Source organism: Lepidothrix coronata, unplaced genomic scaffold (assembly GCF_001604755.1).
Source record: "Lepidothrix coronata isolate B3197 unplaced genomic scaffold, Lepidothrix_coronata-1.0 Scaffold59, whole genome shotgun sequence".
Lineage (NCBI taxonomy): Eukaryota > Metazoa > Chordata > Aves > Passeriformes > Pipridae > Lepidothrix > Lepidothrix coronata.
In genome coordinates, this window is record NW_016690239.1 from 4,971,526 (window position 1) to 4,991,561 (window position 20,036).

Below are 20,036 nucleotides of genomic sequence, written 5' to 3' on the forward strand. Positions count from 1 at the left end.
TACAGTGTTAAGCAGCGGTGTAAAGGAGGGAGTCCGTGTGTGCCCTCGTCGAAGGAAGGTTAGCAAGAGATCAGCTATTTTTTAACAACAGAACACGGTGAGATGTACGAGAGCAATTTACAAAGGTCTCAGGCGTAGGGCTGGACACTGAAGTCACAGCAGTGAGCTGCAGAGTGTTAGGGTTTCTGTACTTCCCTTGTGTCCTTGCATGGTCTTTTTTCATACGCAAGGAGGATGAAAGGGTGTCCTTGAGCCATTACAGTGCTTTTGTTTCGCTCCCTTTGTCCACGGAGAGACTTAAATCTACAAACAAGGAGACATTGAGGCCTGAGAAGCAGGTTCTCTAGTCCTAGGTCTTCTTGAGTATTCTTTTGCAGGCTTTTCCGGAGACAGTTTGGTGAACACGTGGATTGCAGTGATTTCAGGCTGGCTCAGCCCAGCATGGCCCCTGAGTCAGCCTGCGTTTGAGGACAGGGCTGGGTCGTCCTGGCCCGACTGCCAGGAGCAGAGCAAAAGCTGTACTCCCTTTCTCAACTGGACATCATGTACTTGGGACTGTGCCTTCCCTCAGGCTCCTGGGCTATGTCTGCAGGCAGAGATCATTGGAGACATTGCTAGGTTTGGAAGTTAGATTCTGGACGTCTAGCAGGGAGATAGGCAGGTGTAGATTATCATAAGCAACAAGCTGAATTGAAATTGCTTCAGGGAAAAACAAGGACATGTTCTTCTGTTAGTGTACTGGTTTACTGAAATAGCTCTTGCCCTTTTCTCTGTGCCTTGACTAGTGCAGTCCAGATTTATCTGCAAGACAGGGAACACTGGAAAATTACACCTCGCACAAGTACAAAAGCAAGGTTTCGTTAGAGCAGTTTTGGTAATTTAACTGATAAGGCTCCTGGGCTGGTCCTGCAAGGGGAGAAAGTCCAACACTCCTGAGCGGAAGAGTCAGTTTAATGTGTCTGTTGGCATATTCTCTCGTTATCACTTATGTCTCATGTGATATGGAAGGAGATTATGAGACTCCCTTTGATGCAGGGTTGTTAAAATGGAGAAATAGAGTAGTGCTGATGAACAGGTACATGTTTTTTATAGTGAATGTTTTCTGTCAGTTTAAAGCTCTAATAAATTAACCCTGGTTTTATTTTGTACAGATGTGTCACTTTACCCAAAGAAGTTCAGCTTTGTCGTTTCCAAAAATATGTAATGTATTTTGGCGGTAAGTTGGAGAGTCATATTGTTATGTAATGGGTAAAGACACAGTTGTTGGGTGAACTGAATAGTTATACCTGTGAGCTATAAACTTTGCTCACTCTAATATGTAGTTGGATAATTCTGTGTAGACTGTTGCTGTGGTGCTGAGTCTGAATCCAAGTCCTCTGTCCTTGAGAGTAGCAGGCAAAGCAGGTATGCTGCAAGAGAATATACATGGTTCACTTTGGAAAAGGAAATATAATAAGAAACATAAACTTCAACTCCAGGAAAGAAAAAAAGTAAATCAGGCGTACGCTTGATGCATACAGGTAGAGCTTCCCCCCTTTCCTGATGAACATTCATAGCATCATCATGCTACATGGAAGTATTGATTTAATTTATAATGTAGCTGGGTGTGCAAATGAGAAAATTTCAAATCCAGTTCAGGAATATTTTTCCAGGAGTTTACAAGAAAGGGAAGAAATTAACAGAATACTTATATTACAGGAAGATGAAGGCTTTATCTCCAACCATAGGCTATACTATCTGTAGTGTCTTCAAAAGGAGTACATTGAGAGAAATGTAGTTTTATGTGTCTCAGAAGACTTCTGTAATCTGTTAAGGCTGAGGGGGAGGGTGTTCCTGTTTGCCAAAGGCGCTTTGCCAGCTCCTAAAAATTTATGATCACCAATATGTAGCTGTGCTGTGCTTACACCTTACTATCTGGCTGAAAAGAATGTATTGATGCCGTCATCTATTTTAGCCCTTTGGTTACATCTTGTGTGAGGAAAGAGGAGGAGGAGGAAATGCTTTCAAATGTTTCTGTTTGAGGAATCAGGGAAAGTTTGCTTTTAACAACACTATTGTCTTAAAAAACACTATCACCAGGTTTCATCATACAAGTACATCCCACTTGTGCAGCTGCAGTAAGACAGTTAGTGATGAAAAATACCAAGACCCTTTTCAACTTGGTAGAAAAGACTTGAAGAATCTCTATGAAGATATTAAAAAGGTAAGGGATTTTGGTGACTATTCTGGGATGTTGCAATGATTGTTTTTAATACCAGCCATCAACTTGGATGACACTTATTGAAAGAATATTATTTATGTTTATGAACAAATGTCTGAAGCTTAAACTGAAGGCAAAAGGAGCATTTCTGATATTTTATAGAACCAGAATGCAGTTTTTTTTCTCCTGATTTGCAGTGATGAAATACATTTATGTTTCAGATTGCTCATAGTAATTTTAAAAACAACTTCAGCTTACACTGGGTGGAATGAACGCAGGCAATAACCTTTTACATGCATATTGTTTTACTTACGCTAAACAGATTGACTTTGTGACTTCTATGCTGAAACGTTCTTGTCCTTTATGTAGGAATTACTTGTTTCTGCAGCAGAACTTAAGGAAATGTGTGATTATTACTTTGATGGGAAAGGAAAGGCTTTTCGACCGATGATTGTGGTGCTAATGGCTCGGGCTTGCAACATTCACCATAATAATTCCAAGTGAGTTGGTCACTTTTAGATATATTAATCATACTTGAAAGTTATAATTCTTATGTTTCTTCTACTAGACATAAAAAATATGTCTAGTAACTTTATGAAAATAAAACGCTCCTCAGTAAAACCTGAATTTAAGTTCCATCTTGAAGCTATATTTTTGTAGTTACCAGTGCAAAAGGAACTGCTGGATTTATTACATTTTTCCATGTATAAAATTGTGGACTGCACTTGTAACTGGTAATGGATAAATAATGTTGCCAAATTACGATATTTGTAAGGCTTTTAGTCAGTTCTAGCTTCTTGCATAAATGCTTTATTAGAAACTAAATGAACTTCTTTAAAAGTATTTTCATTTGTAACCATTCCTGTTCCTATTAAGCTCTTGTTACAGATAAGAACTTTGCTGCGAGAACAGACTCTCATAGGCTTTTTCAGTAATTATGCAGAAAAGCCATTAAGCAATTGGTATGATTATATTCAAAGCTGTGAGACGTTCAAAACAGTCTGGAGGGTTTTTTCACCCTCTAGGAGCAGGTTTCTATACTATAATGTAAGATTCTAAGCTTAGAGCTGGTGTAATCCTTATGAGCTTGTCTTTTGAAAGCAGTTTTAACTGAGCAGAACATCGTGCTCGCCTATACTCTCTATCACTCCTTGCTCTGGCTCACAGCAAATGCTTCTCTCCGCACGTTCCTATCAGTTGCTGTGTTTGCATTTTGAGGAAAGACGTTGGCTGGAGTGTTCTCCGCCTTCCAGCTACACTTCCAGTCTTGCCTTGTATAGAATTTCAGATAACAAATCTTTGGTCCCTTTCCAGAAGTATTTCTAGACTAATTCGTCAGTGTTACAGGGGATTTCTCTGAGCTCTTGTATCAACTTTCCTGTAGTAGTAGTTTAATGCCTTGTTGGACTTGATTACTACCTCAGAGCATGGCATATATTTTGCTGTTTTATGGTACCTCTCCCTGAATACCCCCTCCTATGTGAATATAGTTTCAAAGGAGAAAGAAAAACTTAGTTGGCAGTGTCCTGTCCTATGTGTGCCAATTCCCCTTGTTTTGCAAAAACATTGTCCAGGATTAGTGAACTTTGCTTCAGTTTGATTCTGTTCTCCATTCAGGACTGCTCTATATCATTGTCTTAGAGATAGCAAACGGAATAATGTTGGTTGTGAAACTCCTCAGGGATGTCCTTTGTCACAGCACTGATTGGCTTAATATTTTCATGAGTGATCTTGACCTGAAAAACAGGAGCATAATGATGGCACTTTCTGATGACAAAACCATTCTTGATGATCAGCCATCCATGCTGAAATGTAAGGAAACACAATAAACCAAAAATTTCTGCTTGAGCTTGCAGGCTTATGTGTGTCCCACTAGGGCATAACTCCATTGTGGTTTGCAGTCACCTTCTCTATGAAAAATCTTAAAGTTATCCTAGTGTGTGTCAACCCTAGTATATCCAGTTCAGCTATGGGAGTGTATAAAACACTTTCTAAAATCACCAGATTCAGTGTCAGATCCCTGTGTTCAGAAGAAGTCCAGCTAGCTTCAGGCATGAACTGCAGAGATAATTTGGGAGAATGAAGACTTGTGGTCTGCAAATATATCAGGAACAGGGTGAAAGAGCTATTAAGACAAAGACTTCTATTGCTAAGAGGATGGAAACTTAGGAGACTTTTAACAGCTGGGGCAGTGAGTTTTTGGAGCATCTTTCTAGTCAGAATAACAGTAAAAAAATAGTTTTATCTCATTCTAGTGTGTAGCATGAGGAGCTTATGAACGAAATTATGCTTGCAATACTGAGAAGGCTGGAACTGATGTCATATAGCGTGGGAGTTGAAGAGTGAATCAAAGAGAAATAGTGGTAGAAAGACTGAATTTGCCTTTGTGCTCAAAACACATTTGCTGTTTTCTGGCATATGTATGTGTTCAAGGACATATTTTTGTCCACATGTCTCGAAACCATCAAGACCAGTTTTGAGACCTGCCCTATGCCAGTGAGAAAGTGTGATTTCTGAGTTCAAGTGACACATATGCCTGGGGCAGGTGTTTGCTTTGCAGTAGCCAGCCCTCAGCATAAGTCCTCTGATTTATACGTGCTTGTGTCATTTGGCAGCTTTTGTACATCTGTTACAGTTTGATGTTTTAAAAGCCTCCTCGATAATCTGAATGTTCCTTGTATAAACCAGACTGAGTCACTATCTCTGATATGTTGCTTCTAAAATGAAAGTCTGAGTGGGGAGAACAAATGTTTCACCAAAGAAATATAATGAAATCTCAGGATATTTACCTTCCTCTTCTTTGCCTCTTGCCAATTTCTCTAAGCCTGTGATTGTAATTAAATATCATATATGTTGGTACAAGTCTTCACTGCACTGCTCTGGTTCCTGCATGATGACCGATGTTTTTTGAGAGTTGGCTGGGCCATGCCCAAAGAATGTACGTTCATACTGTGGATACCCACTTCCTGTGAGCTAATGAAGTTTTATGGGCATTTTCTTCTCTTTTGCTTTCAAGCTTCTCGAAGCAGGCTGTGTTACACCTGCTCTGTATATATATATATATACTTCCAGTTCACACTGATACTGGTTTCATTATTGTTGTTTCTTAAAGCAGCATTGTTTCCAGGTGACGAATTGTTCTTCCAACTTATTAATGTTTGTAAGGAAAACTGTATATGTAGAGAAGGAAACACTGTGTATTTGTAAGTCTGCTACTCTCTCTGTAGACCCTAGGGGAAAAATACTTGCCTTTTGTTCTGCTTCTCACAACACTTTTTTAAGATGTTTTTCCTCTTTCAACTTGTCATTTCCCTTAAAGTGTTTTGTCATTCTTTTCCTCAGTTAATATTGATTCTTCTCCCAGACTTGTTTTATTTTGTTGAAGCTTTGGTTCCCACACATGTAGTCAAAGACACTGACTGCAGTATCTGTAGACTTGCAGAGTGAACCAATATCCTGTGCTGTTCATCCCTAGCATTTTTCTTTTTGTTATCCCGCTTCTGGGGTTTGTGTTACTGATGTTGAGCTTCTGCTTCATCTTGCTGCCATGCTGAACTGTCATATAACTTGCTAGACCCAGCATGCTTTTGCCTGCTCTTTCATTTGTTGGGGTTATTTTTTTTCTTCTTTTGTGCTATACTTGTATAAAAGGAATACTTTGCTTTGTTTGGCTGTTACAATAAAAGGACTCAACTTAGTAAGATTATAGGTCCTGATCTTAGGAGGCAGTGCAGAGAGACCTCTTTGTCTTCACAGAGTCCCACCAGAGTAACTGAGACTTCTCAAGAGAATGGAGTGGAATGCCCAGATATCTCTGCTTACAGGTTAGGTGACATGATCATTTCTGTTGAGATTTGAGGAAGGCGAAGCAATTAGAATACCCTCAGCAAGTTAACTGTTTTTCTAGAGTGAGGTCACTTTATTGTAGTCATAATAAGGAAAATGACAGTTGTAATAAAGAATTATCTGAACTATTATCAAAAATATAAGTGGCTGAAGCACTCAAATTGTTCTATGTTGGTATGTTGTTTGTTTTCTCTTGAAGTTCTAAGTGCCAGAAGTCCGAGTCCCTTGGGCAGTGGCTTTTTGCTTATTGATAGCAACTAAGCTATGTGTGAGAGTGAGAATTGTTGTGAATAGTTTAAGCTGAGGTCATACAAACCCTCAATTTCACGCATCCGCTGGCATTTCTTCACATACCTGTGTGCAGAATTTCACAGAATTACCACTTAGCTTGACAGGAGCTAATGTTTCTGTTTAGAGTGTATTCTCCAAAGGTGTTTGCAAATAAGAGTTTTTATTTCTATTTCTGCAACCAAAATGAGAGAGACAAAAAAGAAAGGACCAAAGAAGTACAGAGACATCTCAAGAGAGAAAATAGGGGGGGAAAAGGGAAGTAAATTCATTAGAATAGTGTGAGAAACATTTCTATATAATGACCTGGCTAAACTCGATAGAATAATATTTCCTAAAGATATGAGGACCTGCCAGCAACCTTAGTCCTCTTTCACTCCCCCAGGTGGTGGTTGTCAGAAGCCTGTACTCTGCTGGTTTTCAGCTGCTGTGCAATTTGCTCCCGTACTAACACATACATTATTTGTGCTTCTCCTAGTTTGTAGTGCCCTCCATGTCACAGACTGTGTTTCTGTAATGGTTGTTTCAGCCACAGGGGCTTAACAGCAGAAATGTACTTGGAGAAATGTGGTTATAACACAGAAATTTTGCAAGTTCTTTTGCAAGTTCTCTTGCAATTTCCTATCTTTAAACTGGCAAAATATTTACTTACTAGCAAACACATTGCAAAGCTCTTTGTTTCAGAGTGTGAATACTGGTTTGCATCATTTTGAGTTCCTCCCTCACTGTTTGTGTGGGTTTTTGTCTTTTTTGAAGAGGGATATTTGTAGGGAGAGATGTGTTTGGATTTTTTTTTTAACCTATAAGTTGAGCCTTGGTCTTGTTCAGTGTACATGAAATAAGTCCTGTAATGAAAAACACCTCAAGGTACTGTAAGTCTATAGAACCTTATCACAGAATCAAGCAGGGGAGGTCCTCCTGAAAAACAGAACATGCTCAAGGACTTAAAATTTAATATATTGCATGTGTAAAAAGATAAACTTACAGCTGTACAAAAAAATTGTGTGAGTACGTATCATCTTGGGGTGTCTTTACTTTGAGAATGACCTAAAAATGGCATCTTTCCACTTACTGGGTAAGTGCGGGCCCAGTTATCTATTGATTGAGTTACTGCCACTTTTTGCTTTCGTCTTGCAGGCAAAGCTGAATGAAAAATGGCAGGGAATGAGAAGGATCCTCTTTCTTGTGTGTTTTCCCCTAAAATAGGCATGCTCTGATTCAGAATTACTCTCACAAGATGCTCGTAGGAAACTATTGCAGATTTTTTTTGCCAGCAACGGAAAGAATCTTGGTTGAGACATTATGGAAACAGTAGTTTAAAAAAAGCTTTCAGATTAAATTATCACATTTGATATAACATTCTGGAAACCAGACACACGAACCATTAGCATTCCTGTGCCATTTTTAGTCATTGTCAGAGATGACATGCACTAAAATGCAGAACTTTTCAAAACCTGCTTTTGAAATATCTGGTTTTGTACTGTCTTCATACTACTGAAAGATTTTGGTGTGTCGGTTGAGTGTTGCCATTTACTGCTGCTTCCCAGCAGGAAGTCCAGTCTGCTGACATTATTAATGAAAAAGGGAATCCCCAAAAGGAGACCAGTGCATGAAAGAGGCTGGAGACCTTTACAGTTTTTTGAAGGTAAGTTTTCTCCTACTTAGTAAGAATAGTTTATTTTGGAAAACTATTTACTCTGAACCAGCATTTGACTAAATTATTACTCCACAGTAAAACTTGCCTTCAAACCACCATGGAGGTTTCCAGCTCTTATTTTCTGTTGTGTAAAAGCCACATTTTCAGAGCCTGGGAGCTATGCATTTATCCTGCTATTGTTCAGGATGTAAAACTCCTACTGATAGCAATGCAGAATTCTGTGTAGAGGTAGGTGTCAGAATGCAGTGTTATGTTAGTACACTGCAAGATGTTCTTCCATTTTGTGATTAATCACTACATTTTAATAGACATAGGCAGTGCAGGAAGTTTTTAAATTCCCTACAGCTGAGCTGGAATTATTGTCTTTTGTTTCAGTTCTTTTTCTGTTCTGCTGGAAAATAGTGTGATTTTCTGTGTTGTCTGTATACCAGAAGTAGGGTATCTATATATCAGAAGGAATTTTTTCTTTTGTTGATTTTTTTGGTTATTGGGTTTTTGTTGGTGTTTTGTGTCCATGTGGACTTGTTACAGCTGTGAGACAAAGCGGGCTGGGATAGCCATTTCTGGGATCCTGCATGTAACCCATGATGAAAAGAGGTAGAAAAAAAGATGGTACAGAACAAGACAGTGGCAGTTGGATACTGGGGTAGATGGTCCTTGGTGAGAGCTAGGTAGGCTCTTTTATGCTAATTTTGCCAGTCTTGTTCCCTAGATATTTGCTTCTATGTTGTTCCATTACCTTCTTTTCACTTAGTTTAAAAAATAAAGTAGGTGTGAACTACTGAGAGTTGACTCATCAGTGTTAGATTATCCCAAAGGCTGAATTCCAGCAAGTGTTAGGTAGTTGGTGTTTACAGTCCTAAAGTGATTGCAGTATAATTCCAGTTAAGTCCTTAGGCTTTTGAAGAACCTCTGAGGTTTTAAGGTAATCAGATAACATAAAGGATAAGATCCATGAGTTATGTCTTTCAGATGTAGAATACAGTTTTCTGTGCCTTCTGATCTCTCCAGCTTGCTGGTTAGTAGAGTTATCTAGCTTTGGAGTTTGTGATGCTGGTTAATAGGCAGAGCAATACAGAGATAAGGAAAACTTTAAACTCATCTACAAAGGTACCTGGCATTCTTTTCTCTGCTGTTTTCCATCTCCTTGAAACCAAGCGTCCTTGATGCTGTGCTATTTATTGCAATCTGGATTTAGAGGGATTAGAGTCAATAACGAAGGAGTTTTGCAGTACTGTTAATGCAGCAAGGTAGAAATAGGCTTTTAATAAGGATGGAAACATCCTATTGCACTTACTGTATTAATGTGATGTTAACTTCTCTTGTCTTCCCAATTCCAGGTTTGAAAATGGGGTTCAGACCACAGAAAAGCTGCGACAGCTGTTTTCAGAAAAACATTTTTTAGTTTTAGTAGGGATTTCTTTTAGTGTATTGCACAACATGTAACTGATTTAATTGTTTGACAGTTCTTGTTTTTTATTTTAGGGAGGTGCAAGCAAGCCAGCGCTCTGTGGCCATAATTGCTGAGATGATCCACACAGCCAGTCTAGTTCATGATGATGTTATTGATGATGCAAATTCTCGCAGAGGAAAAAGGACACTTAATCAAATCTGGGGAGAGAGGAAGGTGAGTTTGCTAATAAGTGCAAGACTTGCCTTTGAATTTCAGCAAAGTACAAACACCTAGAGTTTTGTAAAGTTACTATCCCTAGGTCTTGGGATATGCTGGAAAAAGTATGAAGAGGTGTACACAGTTTGTGGGTGAGACAAATGTGTGTTCCTTTTCTGAACTGTTGAAAACATTAGATAGTGAGTGATTGTAGTGTGTAGTGTTGGGCCTGTTCAGCCTCGAGAAGAGATGACTGAGAGGGGACCTCATCAGTGTCTGTAAGTATCGGAGGGGAGGGTGTCCAGAGGATGGAGCCAGGCTCTGCTCAGTGGTGCCAAGCAATGGGACAAGAGCCACAGGGCAGAAACATGCACAGGAAGTTCCACCTGAACATGAGGAAGAACTTCTTTACCGTGCAGTGACTGCGCACTGGAACAGGTTGCCCAGAGAGGTTGTGAAGTTTCCCTCGCCAGAGAGATTCAGGAACTGTCTGGACACAGTTCTGTGCCATGTGCTCTAGGATGACCCTGCTTGAGCAGGGAGGTTGGACCAGATGACCGTGTAGTCCCTTCTAGCCTGACCCATTCTGTGATTCTTACTGATTTTACATTCCCTATGCCATTCTCTGCAGTGCTATTGGAACACCTTGAACTTGTACCTCATCCTGAACACTGTATATTAGTCTGATCAGTAGTGAAAACAAAAATGTTTTCAGTCAGCAGGAAATTTTTTTTGAGAGTGGTGTTTCTTCATAGGACATTACAAGGAAGGTCTTAATCAGAAAATGCAAGGAAGGAAATACACTGCTGACGCACCAGAACTTACGGCAATTCAGAGTTCACGTGGTGTAGCAGTCACAACAGAATGGTCAAATAGAGAATTAATGTTCAAAAAAAACTTCATAGGCAAACACATGTTCAGGTATTGCATACAGGGAGGACAGAGTTTATATAGAAAAATACAAACAACACTATAAGACTCAAAAATTATTCTCACTTCAATATTTGGTGATCTTCTGGTTTTTCTGTTACAATGAGATATTTGTGCTTTATGCAGGAAAGTTATGTGATGTGAGTAGATCTGCCAAATAAAGGAAATTGTATCATCTCTACTAACACTGGAAAAGACTTAAGAGTTTGTTTGGTTTTTTTTTTTTATTTTTAGGCTGTTCTAGCTGGTGACTTCATCCTCTCAGCTGCTTCTGTAGCTTTAGCCCGAATTGGAAATACTACTATCGTCTCTGTTCTAACTCAGGTGATTGAAGATCTGGTGCGTGGTAAGGTCTTTTTCTATTTATTCTTCAGATTTGCTTGCCTAAGCAGTAAACCCATAAATAAAACCACCCATCTGTGCATCTTTTTAGGTGAATTCCTCCAGTTGGGTTCCAAGGAAAACGAGAATGAGAGATTTGCTCACTACCTCGAGAAGACTTTTAAGAAGACTGCGAGTCTTATAGCAAACAGTTGTAAAGCAGTATGTACGTCTGTCTCTTCTCAAGTTAACACACCATACTGTGAGCTTCACAGTTAAACTCCCAGTTATTGCTGTTTTCTCTGGAGACCCTCCAAAGCAAACCCTTTAAATGGTATTCAGCTGGAATGTGAACGGGTTTGAGACTGTGAATATTATCACAATTCAGCTGTGTAGCCTCCAATATTGTTTTGCACTTTTTCTTTTCTGTTTTTTATTCATACACGGATTTATTGTTATCCTCACTTGACTCAAAATAAGGATCACAGTGGCAGCCTTTAATTTATGAAATTCTCCAACCTTGAGGCAGTAGTTTTCATCTCAGTTGATCATTCTTGAGCCTATAATTTGATTTTAAGTCATCTTTGGCATCTGTCCCTACTCATTGGTAGTGAGACCTTAAATGATAACAGTGGGAAGAAACAATTAATTGTTTATACTGTAGACCATATTGTGAAAGAACAGAAGCATGTACATGATTTGTCTGTGGGTTTTAATTATCAATTGCTATATCCAATTCTATCTGTAATTCAGTTCTGTTACTTGATTACAAAAAGATCCAACTCAAGATTATGTTCTTATTCAAAAATACATGTTTAGTTTTAGTGCAGAAAATGGAGAAGGTGGGCAGTAATCTTACCCCAAGAGAGTTTTATTTTTTTTAATTAAAGGCAGTAGATTGGTGTATTCTGGTGTATTCCATAGAAAGAGGGAGTTCTAAGAGAATTAGACTAAAAATCTGTGCTAATGTTAATCATCTTGTTTTGTTCTCAGAGAACTGGTACATTTGTGCAACAGACAGCAGTGGAAAATTGCTTGTATCAAAAAGATCACACAGAATGAGAGACATGGATTTTATAGGGAGGGAAAATGTCTTTCATTCTAGTTGGAGGAAAGAAATTAAATCTTTTGGATTGTTCATATTAATGGCAGTATGAGCCTGGCAAGAATTTTCTTTGCAAGTCTTCTTTTATATCAGTGGGCACCTGGACTTGTAAAGAGCATCACATTATTCTGCTATCCTAGTAAAAACATATACATGTTTTTCTGTTCACTTTGACAGTCTCTCTAAAATAATCTTTGCAGCTAGAAGAAATCACCTTCCCACTGAGTGGATTCTCCTTACAAATGTGCTAATTTGAGCTTTTTCCTTTTCCTGACTTGCAAGAGTTAAGGCTTTAAGCACTTCTCTCAAGATAGAGGCTGTAATGCTGGGGGTGGTGTTTGGCTGCTTTTCTTCTAGTGGCTGGTCTGAGTTGTTCCATTGCTGAATTGCTGGAATTTTATATGCTGTATGATTTGTGTTATAAAGGAAAGCCGAGTGAGAGGACTGTCTTCATGGCAAAACCATACTTACTGCACAGAGCAGTAATGAGTTGTATATGTATGTCTCCCTCATTTTCTTTCTGCATGGATTAGGAGAGGTCTATTGATAGCAGTGAAGAGGGAATTTTTTTTTGTTTGAGATTTGGAGGTTTTTTGGCGTGTTTGGGTTTTGACACATTTTTGTTCAGATGACTTTAACTACTAAGGAAATGGATGGAATCAGAATGGAAATCTGTTTTCTGTAGTGAAAATTATCCAGATCATCAGTTCTATCTTGAAATTCAGTTAGGGAATCAAGAGTATTCATATTTTGTTTTTAGGGACAAAGCTAAGGAAAGAGATTATTGGTTTTCAGAACATCAGTTACAACCAGGCTAGTGTGCCATTAAAAGCAGTTCAGTTCCTGTTAATGATAGGGAAAAACTGATTTGTTGCTGTGCATAAATAAAATAAAAGTATTAACTGGAAAGAAGATGTCAAACAAGTTCACACGGCATCTTAGCATTCTACATTCTTAGAGACGGAAGAGTAGAGTATTCCTGGAAAAATGTCTAAGCAAGATTATAGAGTCTGTCAACACCAGTCTAGTTCACTGTATTAGATACCTTCTGCACTGCCAAAGCATTACTGCATTTAAATCCAAAGTCCTTTAAGTTAGCAAAATACTTTTTTTATAGACAGAATAGTCTGTTCAAGATGTTAGAGCCATCCCAGTCTCCAGTTTATTTCTGCATGGCAGAATGTTACAAAGTTTCAGTCAAAGTAATAAATTGCAAAAGGAAATGGTGGCAGATGGCCCAGACGGTCATTGAAGCCTTAGTTACTGAAAGGCATTTTTCAAAGAAACACGAGAGGTGACTTTGGTTCAAGAATTCAGAAACAATAAAGCTGAAGTGGAATTTCTGTTTAGTCATCAGGCAAGCTGGAGATGGCAAAATAAGTTGAGCAGGTTCTCTTTCTTTTTTTACCTTGCTATAATGTGAATTCCTAAGGCCGTTTATATTTTGCACAGCATACTTTCAGAAGAGGGATTAAATCATGCTTGCTTTGAGATAAGTGGAAAGTTGTACTTGACATTCTTGATTTCTGTATTAGGAGAAAGCATGCAGCCTCCTTGTGTGAGGCAAGGCTGTGTGTGGAAGGTCTGCCTTAGGGACTGAAGAAAACAAATAGTCTGCAGCTCTGGATCTACCTGTGAGCTCCTGCTGTAACTAGTTCATCGTTTAGTGTGTGCACAGGGCTCCATCAGAAAACCTACAAAAGTGTGGAACTGGTGTCTAAGAAAATAAGACCTCTGATCCCCACCAGCAGAATTGGTCCCCCTAGCCCAGTTAAGCACACAGACTGCAATAATGGCCAATGACAGATGTGGGGTAATAGCATCAGTAGTATCAGATATTACAGTCAGCCAGTAAATTTCCTTATTATTTAAAATACAGTCAGTCCTTTGGGGATATTTCTTCTTTATAATTTTTGCTATGAAAAAGATTAGAATAAATGTCTCACAGATATCCAGGCAGATAATCTTCATTTCTGTAAAAGTACAATTCTTCATAAACAGGTATTTGGTTAGCATGTTAAAATGTTAGTTACTTGAGAAAAGGTTGAATGCATGAAAATGCAGGTTCAGGACAAGATGGTTGTCTGCAGTGTGTGGGGGTTTCTGCTGGGTAGTCATCTCCCTCTCCCAGGAGGCCCTCACCACCCCCTTGGCAGGAGCAGTTATGAAAAGGGATTTGAAGATCCTGGAGGAAGTAAGGATGTGCCCGCAGCAGGGAGGGGAGGGACAGGCACACTGTGGGTGCATCGCTGCCAGCATGGCCAGCACATGCAGGGCAGGGACTGTTCTCTGTCCAGCATGTGTGAGACCACAGGGCTGGGCTCCCTCTTCCAGGACAGACATGGACACTGTGGAGTGAGTTCAGCAAAGGGCCACCGTGATGGCAGGGACTGGAGCAGATGATATGCCAAGAGCTGGTTTTAGTCTGGAGTAGAGAAGGCAAAGGAGAAGGAAAATTGGAGGGCACAGAGAGGATGGAGAGATGTGCAGTGAAAGGACAAGTTCATGGAAAAATTCAGTTGGCTCTTAGGAAAAATTTCTCCATGAGGTTGGTCAAACACTGCAACAGGTCGCCCAGACAGAGTGTGGGATTTTTCATCCTTGGAGTTGCTCAGAAGTCAACTGGGCACAGCCCTGAGAAACCCGATCTAACTGTGAAGTAGAGTGCTTTGAGCAGACAACTGGACCAAATAACTTTCAGGGTTCCCCTCCAGCCTAAACTATTCTGTGATTCTACTGGAAAGAAGGAACAGCTCTCCTGTTTAGAAGAACAGCAGTGGATGAGCCATGAATGAGAAGGCAGGAACCTGACTGCTTCTAGTGATGGGCACGGAGGAGAAAGTCTCAAAAAGGGGAAGATTTTAGAGCCTTTTCCTTTTCAGAAATCTAGGAGTGCAAGAACAAACATCTCTTGTACTGTTTATACAAGCATGTCCTGGCACAGCAGCAGGTTTTCCTCTGTGACCTGCAGGGCACCGGTAGAAATGTGCAAGTGCTTTCAACACCAGCTGCCATATTGTCACATATTAAATATCAGAGCGGGACCTGTCTACCCAGAGCTGATTATATATTTTACAGATGTAAAATTCAGTAAAGAGGCAAGATTGATTCACAGTCTCTCATATAACAAACTAGAAACAACTTTTTATTGCAAAAAGTGTGTTTGAAATAATACCGAGCAGATTTGACTTGCTTTATTGAATTTAGAGAACATTTCTAAAGAATTTGTTCCACCTGGTATTAGGATTTTTCATCATGATTTAGTGGAGGACAGGTCTGAATTCTTACAAGATTAAATTTTTCATCAAGTCATATTTATTAGGGGAGCTACAGAATGTTTTAAAGGGATGAGCTTTATAATTTAAAGATGTCATTGCATTGACTTGGTTTCCCTGATTTGTATTTGTAAATGCATGCTATTATCCCAGTATGGCTTCAGTTAAACTTCATCTGGGATTGACAAGCTGCCTGGCTGCATCCTGGTGAGTGTCCAGGTGGGGGCAATAATCTACAAGAGCATTTTGAGAAATTGCATCCTGAAGGAATTCCCTCACAGACATGACCCAGCCATGTTGCAGGTTTATGGTCATGGTTAGAGGGTTGCTCACTTGAGGATGACTGGCAAATCAATCTCCTGGATTTTGTTTTTCTGTTTGTCTTTCTTTTTGTATATGAACAAGAAATGTTCATAACCTGAACAGGAGCTATGGCAGTCTTCTCTTGCAAAGATGCAAGAGTTAATTGTGCATTGATGAATATTTCTTGTGTTATATTCTGTGTCTAAGAGTTGTTTTTTGCATGTACATACACTGGCGGGATTCTTTGTATAGGTGATATCTGTGTCCCTTGAAAACTGTCCACCAACAGGAGTAGCTCTGTTCTTCCTGACTTTTCAAATTAAATGAGGAAGCTCCTCTCTTTACATGGCACTTCTTCTCCGCCTCTGCCAACAAGTGCCCGTTCTGATCCTTTGCCATTCATTCACCAGGATTTTGTTCTACTGAAATCCATATTTTACTCCTCCACATGAGATGAATTGTGGTGGTAGGTAAAGATTTTATTGAAACAGGGTAGATGCAGTCCCCCTGCCTTGCGGATATTATGTGATTTATATTCCAGAAGCAACCAGAAGTTTGCTAGGCATGGTACAGCAGTATATGTTAGATCTCTGGGGCAAATACCACTGTTTAAGAGACAAGTACCAAAAGGAGGATAAAAGGGCAAAATACTCTAGTTTGATAGTCTCTAGCAACATCTATTTAAATATCTCATATTTGCAGTTCACTCTGTTTAATACCCTTCAGGATTTTGTATGATTATTAGACCTAAGTAGTACTATTTTCCTGCTATACTGTCCTCCTCTTTTAAATAAAATTGGGAAATGTGAGATGCTGTCAATGCCTTAGGCATCCAGATTCCTCTGGGTTTTAGTTATTATCCATAGATGCAGGTTATGAGTGGGAGGTGTTCTGATGCTCAGTTATGAAGTGCACTGATGCATGAAATAATCTCTAATCTTGTGCCATCACATTTATTAGAATATAATGTTGTTTCTTATTTCCCTCCTCATGTTCACCTTCTAAGCTACTACTGGACTTCCTTCTAATTTGGGGTTGGTTTGGGGGTTGGGGTTTTTTTTATGATCTTTTTTTTTACGTAGTCTTAAAGAGGAATTTATATATAAATATATTTGGGTTTTATATATATATATATATATTTATATTGTGTGGCTTTCCCAGCATATATTTTTAGTCTTACATTAAATAAAATGTATTTTCACTCCTTCCATTAGTCACAGCAGATTTGGAATGCCTGCAATAAACCAGGATGGATTTTTGCCCCCTGTTCCTAATTGCTTTATTGAAAGATGAAACAAATCTGAGTATTTAAATATAACCAACTTGATTTTGTGAAGTGTATACTCAAAACTTAAATGCAAAAGCATAAGTGGCCTTACTTTGAGGCAAGATATTAATTCTCAAACCTTAATTTATGTCCTGTATTTTAGTTTTGTGGAGTTTATTCAGTTTATTTCTGTCTCTCAGATAGTTGATTTCTTTATCTGTACTCAATTAAAATGTTTCATTTGTCTCAGTTTAGTGATACTTTTGCCAGCTTGGTATGCTGTCTTTTCTTTGCCACTAATTATCCCTCAGTACCTTTGCCTGCAAACTAATTAACTCATCTTCCTGAGCAAGTCAGTTACAGTTAACATCACCTTAAAAATAATCTTCCTTATCTCAACTGCCCCTGTACTAGGTTCAACATGTCCAGCTTTGTGATCTTTCATGAGACATGTAATGTCCATTTATCTGTTGTCTGACCTCCAATTGTCCCCTAGCTGATTTATGTATGCAATAAATTTAATTTCCCCGTCACTGGACTGTGTACAACCACTAGCCTGCATGTGCAGTGCATCCACATCTCTTCTCTTTATCCCTGCATTATAATTTTTAAGTATAATAAATATTTAATAAAGCTAATCTCTTTCCAGACCAGACTTGAATATAGTTTTAATATCACACTGCTTTTCAGCCTTGTTTTCTAGTAAGCTTGGTTCATTGTGTGTCTCCATGAACAGAGATAAGCAAGAATGTGCCCCTGAGTCAGCTTTTTTTTTTTTTTTCCCTTTCCCAGATCCCTCCTGCCTGTGCTGGCTATGTCACACCTATGGTGAGGGACTAAAAGTGGATGCTAACTAAAGCTTTCTATTTACTTGGGTTTTTTTGTCTTTTCAGGTTTCAATACTAGGCTGCCCTGATCCCAAAGTTCATGAGATTGCATATCAGTATGGAAAAAATGTTGGCATAGCTTTTCAGGTAGTGCTTTTATTGAACTAAAAGGAATCTAAAGTCTGAAATTCTCCAAACTGCTTTAGAAATCAAAGTGGGCTGTCTTAATCCTTTCTGCAAATCTTCTCTTTAACAAGTATTATTCTGTATTTAGTTCTCATTTTTAAAAAGAAAGTTTCTAAATAATCTACATCTTTATTTTTTTCCCAGCTAATAGATGACGTGCTGGATTTTACATCATGTGCCGACCATCTGGGGAAACCAACAGCAGCAGATCTCAAGCTTGGATTGGCCACAGGCCCCGTCTTGTTTGCTTGTCGACAGGTAAGTCAACAGGTACCTGCTTCCTCAAAACAGAAAGTGTAAACTGCTCCTCTCAGCACACACCCAGGTCCAGCTCAAACACATCAAGGCTACAGCATCCGCATTAAGCGGGGCCTGGGCCTGTGTGAAAAATCTGTGCATTCAGGATCAGATGGATTCTGTGTGCACGCATGTTCTGACAGACTGAGAATCACCTTCCTGCACAGCTCCTCTTTCTATTAGGCCCTTGTAGGTACTCACAGAGTATCTGCATGTTTTATTTAGGTTATTCCTAAGTAGCTTCTTGCTTATGTTCTCTCCTGAGACATCTTGTTCTTCCCAGGCTTGACTGTGTATGTAGGCTTTTTTGCCGGGTTCTGGGCTTTGTATCCATCCTGGGGCCAAGAACTGAAATCCCTGCCTAGCTTTTAGGTGGGTACCTCTATTTACTGGATTTGATATCTTCATCTCTTTCTCTTCAAGTATTATCCAGTTACAAATGTGGGAAGCTTTCTCTTCTGAAGGCTGGATAAGAGTGTCATAAATAAAACAAGTTTAAAATGGGTCAACATTTTTAGTGCCTTAAAAATTATTTGAGGAGTTCAAGGAAAACAGGAGTGCAAGCAGCACCAAAACAAACATTAAAATTGGTGCTAATCCATAAATGGGGAAGAAACTAGTTTTATGTGCCTTGCTCAAGTTTCTGGTTCACCAGAGGAAAGAAGATTTGAGACTTAAAAAGCAGTCCCTCCTACCAAACTTCACAGCATCATACAAAAACTGGCACATCTAGTTCCAGCAGAGCTCTAGTCTATGATCTCTCAGTGGAACTGCTGAGAGCTTGACATGGGAAAAGTTTTAAATCATTTAAAAAAAAAAAAAACCTCAACAACTTTGACATTTACTTCCCCCTCTTTCTTAAAAGAGCCTGGAGTGGGGCGAGTTGGAACATAAGAACGTGTTTGCTTCCTTATACTTAAGGCATTTACAAAGATCCATAACTCAGAAAAGACAGGAAAGCACAGAGTATGGGCCAATTAACAATGCAGACGAATGCACATTGAGAACAATTTTCTCCATATTCTCAGTCCCTCCCCACGTAATCATCTGGGGGATTCACAAGCATGTTCTTGAATCATTATTTCAGAACTGTTAGTCATCAGCAACTGGAGTCATCTAAAGAACAGTGAGAGACTCAAGCAGAGAAAGAGGATGCAATTGTGAAACAGTTTGGTTTTGTGTGTGCTAAAGTTACAGAGAGAAACTACATATTGCAAATACTCTTGATTTTGGCAGAGAATGGGTGACACTGATTGTCTTGTGGGTGTTGAATATTCCAATTTTTTAAATTAGAACTATTATTAATTTGTTTGGGTTTTCTGTCTCTGACTTTCAAATTCACCTCTTTTAATTAGCTTTATAAGATAAATTAGTTCATAATATAAAAATAGAAGAAAAGAAAATCTGTCAGTTCTGTTTTAAAATCTTGCTCTTTGTAGGTCAATTTTAAATGTTTTTCTCATATTTTTGATAGATGGGAAGCATATATTTTTGCATTGAAAGATAACTCGACCATCTTACAAAGTTTTCCACATTAACTTAATTTTCTCTGCTGAAAATTTTTTGCTGTTTTCAAGAAACTGGAAGAACAGCACTACAGACTTAACAGATACATAAACAAGGCATAAGCGCTAAAAAAATGTGGAGCTTTAACAGACACTTGTCTTTGCTGCTTCTGAAAGATGTTTCATCTATTTGTATCTGAGAATAAAAATTCCTGAGCCAGGACTTGAAGACAGTCCAAAATGTAATTGTTAATTATAGGCTGTCTTTTCTCTTCAAATTAATATTACTACTGTCCTGCAGACCCCTTCATATAGCTGGTTATCCCCTAGTTGTCTTCTGAAAAACATTCTTTAGTTTTTAACATGCTCTGGATCTTTAGTGACAGCTGCCTTTTCTTCTCATTCTCTCCCCTTCCTCTG

At 38.9% G+C, this 20,036-nt stretch overlaps 1 protein-coding gene across 2 annotated transcripts in view; it reads left to right on the forward strand.

The window, feature by feature from the left end:
• Positions 1-1,135: 1,135 nt before the first annotated feature.
• Positions 1,136-20,036, forward strand: part of PDSS1 (prenyl (decaprenyl) diphosphate synthase, subunit 1) — a 21,834-nt gene continuing 2,933 nt past the window's right edge. Inside the window, exons 1-8 of one of the 2 annotated variants that reach the window (XM_017817153.1) lie at positions 1,136-1,216; positions 2,080-2,203; positions 2,570-2,700; positions 9,477-9,618; positions 10,765-10,876; positions 10,964-11,073; positions 17,695-17,775; positions 17,959-18,072. In XM_017817153.1, the coding sequence (XP_017672642.1) occupies positions 1,152-1,216; positions 2,080-2,203; positions 2,570-2,700; positions 9,477-9,618; positions 10,765-10,876; positions 10,964-11,073; positions 17,695-17,775; positions 17,959-18,072 (879 nt within the window). In that variant the 5' untranslated portion in view covers positions 1,136-1,151. Of the gene's footprint in view, positions 1,217-2,079; positions 2,204-2,569; positions 2,701-7,883; positions 7,980-9,476; positions 9,619-10,764; positions 10,877-10,963; positions 11,074-17,694; positions 17,776-17,958; positions 18,073-20,036 lie in introns of those variants that run through there. The other variant, XM_017817154.1, reaches the window with a different exon arrangement.